This window comes from Nicotiana sylvestris, chromosome 12, assembly GCF_000393655.2.
Source record: "Nicotiana sylvestris chromosome 12, ASM39365v2, whole genome shotgun sequence".
Taxonomy (NCBI): Eukaryota; Viridiplantae; Streptophyta; class Magnoliopsida; order Solanales; family Solanaceae; genus Nicotiana; species Nicotiana sylvestris.
In genome coordinates, this window is record NC_091068.1 from 159,844,264 (window position 1) to 159,849,817 (window position 5,554).

General features: G+C 42.8%; 1 protein-coding gene across 1 annotated transcript; it reads left to right on the forward strand.

Moving 5' to 3' along the window:
• On the forward strand, window positions 1–4,232 carry LOC138884018 (uncharacterized). The gene is made up of 4 exons (XM_070164753.1): window positions 1–166; window positions 950–1,473; window positions 3,438–3,590; window positions 3,837–4,232. The coding sequence occupies exons 1-4, from the start codon at window positions 1–3 to the stop codon at window positions 4,230–4,232; spliced, it is 1,239 nt and encodes a 412-aa protein (XP_070020854.1).
• The last annotated feature ends 1,322 nt before the right edge of the window (window positions 4,233–5,554 follow it).

Below are 5,554 nucleotides of genomic sequence, written 5' to 3' on the forward strand. Positions count from 1 at the left end.
ATGGCGAAGACTTCTAAAACAGTTCCTCAAAAAGAAACTGCTTCTTCATCACGGACGACCGGTGAGGAACCAGCGACGGAACCTCCTCTTGACGCGTTTATTCCTGGCGAGTGCTCGGTGACCGCTGACTTCAAAGTTGAAAAACCTTCACCCGTTCCGGGCTGGGGTGAGAAAGTATCGAGGTATATTTTCTCGATCACCGAAGAAACCCTCCATACAATTATAAAGGACTGCAATTAGGCCGGAAAAGATGTGGGGGTTCCTGGGCCCGAAGAAGATATCACTACCCACGTTAAGGGATATTTAAATGTTTAGATATCTCTTTACGTTGGGCCATTTGGATCATCCAATTCTGTAAAAGGTAAGAGGTATGCCTTGGTTAGATCCATCCCTCGTTCTGGAGGATACTCATTCTTCTTCGATTATTGTGAGCAAGATTGACGAATGCCCATTCACCATTGACCATCTGATGCGCCTATACCGTCCCTAATTTTTTCGGGAGGGGAGGCTGATTAAACTTGTGCACTGGGCCACTAAACCCCTATTCTCGAGCATCCATAAAGATCGAGACCGAGGTTGGCTGGGCTGATTTGTCCGAGTGAGGACCTTGGACCTGATCTCGGCCAAGGACATGTCGTTCCCAAAGGAGTGGAATACAAACGTAAGTAAAGTTTTGTTCTTCCTAGAATTTTACTTTTACTCTCTCTTTCTCCTCTCTTATTGATGTTTTGTGTCGATGCAGTTATTCCTCGGGTTCCAGATGTAGTCCCTCGACTCAAAGAGTGGGTCAAGGACATTGTCTCACAGAAACCATATTCCGAGCGTGCATGGCACAGACTTTCAAAGGTCCGGTAGGAGGCCCGTTCTCATGGTGAGAATGCTTTCTTGAGTGAACAACACTTGGGTTTCCTCGTGCTACTGACTTCTTATTTATTTTTTTTCTTTGTAGGACTTCCCATGGATGTCTCCATGAGGCCTCCATCTGGTGACGAGGATAGCCCCGTCGATTCCCCTACTCCAAGGCAGGAGAAGAAGAGAAAAAAGGGTTGTGAGTTCTCTGAACTCGAAGAAGAAAAACCAAAAAGGAGGGTGGTGCGCAAATCTAAAGAAAGCTCCAATGCCCGAGAGCTCCTATCAGACTCAATCCACCGGCTGAGGGATGAGTCTGAAGAAGAAGAAGATGCTTCCCAACTAGTGGCATATGTGCGAGGCAACATCGAACTACCTCAAACCAGGGGGGCCGATGAAGAGGCAGTGACCGAGGCCTCCGAACCAAAGAGGGGCGAGGCTGATTTTCCCCAAGCTGGGGAGGCCGATAAAGATATTGTGACTGATGCTCCTCGGGCAGAGGATAATGCCCCAAAGGATGCACTTGGAGTGATAGATCTCTCTGAGTCGCCCTCATTTAATGACTCCATGATCCACGACGCCCAAAGGCTAAAAGGACACCCAAATGAGGGGCCGCAAGGGGTGGTAGACCCCTTCCACAACTTCTTTAAAGGTTTAGACTCTACCACTTAGGAAGATGTCACCAGGTTGGATGAATTACCAGTACCAAAGAAGAGTGCGTCTTCGATAACCAGCGAGCCTTCTTCGAGCCCGAAACAAGTAAACTAGTTCCTAGCTCCGAGTGCAGATCCGGAAAGGAAGCGGTCGATTATTATGTCTATTTCGGAGGATGCCCAGGTCCTCTCTGCCCCCGTGAGGGTTGATCTCATCCAAGTCACACTTCAATTCAAGGTTATGAAACGGACGATTGCAATAGTAATACCCAACAAGGAGTCGGGGTCGATTTTCCATAGAGAGCTATGAATGCGAGTTAAGAGTATATATTGTAGTGTATGAGCTTGAACTATCTCAATTTACACTTCCACAATTTGGGGTTTTTTCTATGTCTATTTTAATTAGATTGCAAAATTAAGAAATGAAACTAGGAAGATATTTTTGTTGTTTTTCAAGTTTTGCAAAAAGCCTAAAGCTATGACCATCACCTAGGTATTTGCCTAATGAGATATAAATCTTAATGCTTGTTTTGTTGGTCGAGGTATATTATAGATATCAACATTTAATTACCCACTCAATACCTCTCGGTTAGAGAATGATTTTTCCTAATTTGGCTTTCTCAAGTCCAAATGGGTATTGCACAAAACGGTTGATAAAAGCTCAAGTCGCGTTATTACTATCTCTAGGTTGAACCCTTTAATTGGGATTATCAATCTCTTGATTGACCCAATTTCTTATTAGCCAAGTTTCCTAAACTAAGTCTCTCTTTCTCAAGTAGAGACTATGTCAAATAGGCATAAACTAATATTTACAACCATTAATTCTACAAATTAAAGCATAAACAAGGCTAAATAATATATACCCAACCATAAACAAGCACTAAATCAAATAACCATAAGATTTACACACTAGGGTTAGGTCACAACCCTAGTAAAAAGTCTAGCTACTCATGCTTGAAATCGACGAAATAGAAGAAGAGATGTTAATTAAACTCATATTGCAAAATCAAATAATAAAATCTATGTTAAATAACCCAAAATATTAAAAATTACTAAAAAAAGTAAAGAGAAACGGCTACTGTAGCTGTTGATGTCAAAAGTTAACCTAAAAATGTAAAACTCATCTATTTATACAAGACTAAAAATTTCGGACAAAAATGCCCTTCAGGAGGTTCTGCGGCCGCACAATTTCATGTGCAGTCTGCAGAATTCTTCAACTTGTTAGGATTAGAAGTCTGCGGCAGCATTATTCTGATCTACGTCCACAATGCAATCTTTTGGTAGTCCACACAATTGTAACTGCGGCCACATCTTGCTCTTCTACGGTCTGCACTTTTACATCTGTGGCCGCATAGCTCTTCTTCTGGGCCCACACAATTCTTATGTGGTCCGCACTTCTAGGGGACTTAGGATGCACATTCTATGAACTTTTGTTCCTAGCCTTCGCTTGCGGCTGCACAATTCATGTGCGGGCCGCACTTTGCACCTATCTCTGCTGACCTTTCCTTCATACGTTGGGATTGCAGATGATATTCTGCGGTCCGCACTTCTAAGCTTCTGTGCCTTATATGTCCTTGAGTTCAAATTACCACTTCTTGAGTTTGATTTCATCTTGGGAGTTCACCTTCTAATATTCTTTCAATTGAACACATTTCATCAGTTTTCAGGAACACAATTAATTATTTTTAGACTAAAATAAAAGATAAAAGACGCTAATAAATAGTCAAAATCCCCACTTATCAGGGGTTGCAAGTTATCTTTGGTTCCTGGTGACCAAAGAGGATCAAGCAAAGATGAACGAGGTGGAAGCACCCTGCCTGTTCAACGAAGCCCAACATGTGTTAAACCGGTTAACTTCAAATGCCTCTTGACGACTTTTGTTATGTACTTAGATTAAGTCATAAAAGATTGTAACTCTTTCCTTTGTGTTTTTAGGCCTCGGTGCTTCATCACGAGACTTTTCTCCAATATCGAGAAGAGTTAAACCAACATGAGTCCGAGACCCAAGAGCTCAGTGAGGGGAAGGTCAAGAAACTTCAATCTGAGCTGGAGACAGCTCGAAAGGAGCATGCCGACCTGGTCGAGCAGGTAAGAAGAGTATTTGAGGTTAGTGATGATAAGTCATATACAGTGGCTAATAATTCGAACCCGCAGGTCTAATAGAAGCTTGACCATATCGGACAGCTCCAGTCAGAGGTGGATGCGGTGAAGGCTGAAGTCGAAGAATGGAAAAAGAACATGGACCTTCTAGCCTCAGAAAAGGAGACCTCCCGGGCACAATTGGCTTCGGCTAAGGTCCAACTTCGAGCTGTAAAGGAGAAGTCCTTGGTGTAGGCCAAGAAACTCGCGGAGCTACAGTCCCAATTGAATTTGGCTGTCTCTGATCGAGAAAATCTGGCTAAGGAGCTTGAAACAGTCAAGTCAGAGGCCAGAGTAATTAAAGTTGATGTTGAAGAGATGGTGGATGTTTATAAGGTTAATGCCGAGGTGGCTCAGGTTCGAGCAAAAGACATCGTCGAGCACGCTAAGTGGCAATCACGAAGGGAGGCCCTTGAGGATATTCATGCTCGGGGTTTCGACTTATCAATTGAGATTGAGAGTGCCAAAGAGCTTGAAGCCATTGCCAAAAAGCTGGCCTATCCCGAAGACGACGAGGAGTCTGAAGATTTGGGCGAGTCCGAGGGTGGCGGAGATCCCGATGGTGACAAGGCCGCCCCCGGCGAAGATTAGGTCACTTAGGCTCTTTGTAAATGTTTCTTGTTTTTTACTTTTCGTTTTACCCTTTGGTTGAGGCCGTTTGGCCTCTGTAAAGAATATGTATGGAGGTCGTTTTGGCCCTTGTAAGATATTTTTGATATGTATATAAAGCATTTTTTCCCTTTAGCAATTTCTAAAGTCTTTGCTTTGTCATTTATATTTGCAAAGATTAAAATGCCTTAGCATGAAATAGTTAGGTTATGCTCGGGGTTTCGAACAAACCTTACCTTCAATATTATTTTGTTTTTAAGGCATCCTGGGGTTTTGGCATGACCGAAAATTGTTCCCCAAAGTACTTATACTTTTTTAGATTATAGTTTGTCGAGGGTAACTTTTAGAACCGATTAAGAAATTTTAAGGCCTAGTCATTTTTGTTACGGGTCTCAGACGTCTACGAGACATTTTAATTTGACCGACCTTTTTAGTTCGGGTATCGCCTAGTGGGCAGGTCACCCCCAAGTTATCCAAGCTTGCCTAGGATAACACTCTCCGAGTGGAGATAGCCGTGGCCTTTAAGATTTGGGTGTTGCCTGATAGTTTTTATGACCCCGAACTCCACTATCCCGAACCATTCGAGTTTGTTTTCAAACGGTAGTCCCCGAGTGAGAGTGATTGTTCGGAATCGGATTAAGGTGGCCGATACCTTTAGGGGATCGGATTTATGAAGTTCCTTGAAAAATGCAAGAAAAAGTTTTATGTCACGACCCAGATTTCCCACCCTCGGGAGTCGTGATGGCGCCTACTAATGGGAGCTAGGCAAGCCAAACTTTAACTACTTGCTACACTTTCATTTTTGCCTCTTTTAACAAACACGAGCCAAAAGCGGAATTTTGGATAAATAAGCGAAAGTCAACAATTTTATATCTTAAGGCTACGTCTATTACAACTTTTAAAACCTCAAATACCCCAAAACCTAGTATCACAGACTGTCTAAGAGTTACTACATACAAGGTCTGAAGAAAATACAATACACTGTTTCTGAACAAAGGAAATGAAACAGGAAATAGAGATAGAAGGAGACGCCAGGGCCTGCGGACGCCTGCAGGTCTACCTTGGGTCTCCGAGTGGACTGAAGGAAGCCCTCCAACTATTGTTCGAAAGCTGCTACTAGATCTGCACACAGTGCAGAGTGTAGTATCAGCACAACCGACCCCATGTCACATCGGCGAAGTAGTGACGAGGCTAGGACCAGACTACCAAATAAACCTGTGCAGTTCATATATATATATATATATATATATATATATATATATATACAGCGGAAAAGAAATATAGAAATAACCAGTCAATGTGGG

Excerpts from the sequence above, each read along its gene's own strand:
- LOC138884018 (XM_070164753.1), top strand. The coding sequence starts at position 1 with ATGGCGAAGACTTCTAAAACAGTTCCTCAAAAAGAAACTGCTTCTTCA. Across the intron at positions 1,474-3,437 it reads ATGAGGGGCCGCAAGGGGTG|GCCTCGGTGCTTCATCACGA; the intron begins GTAGACCCCTTC and ends TTGTGTTTTTAG. Across the intron at positions 3,591-3,836 it reads ATGCCGACCTGGTCGAGCAG|GCCAAGAAACTCGCGGAGCT; the intron begins GTAAGAAGAGTA and ends TCCTTGGTGTAG.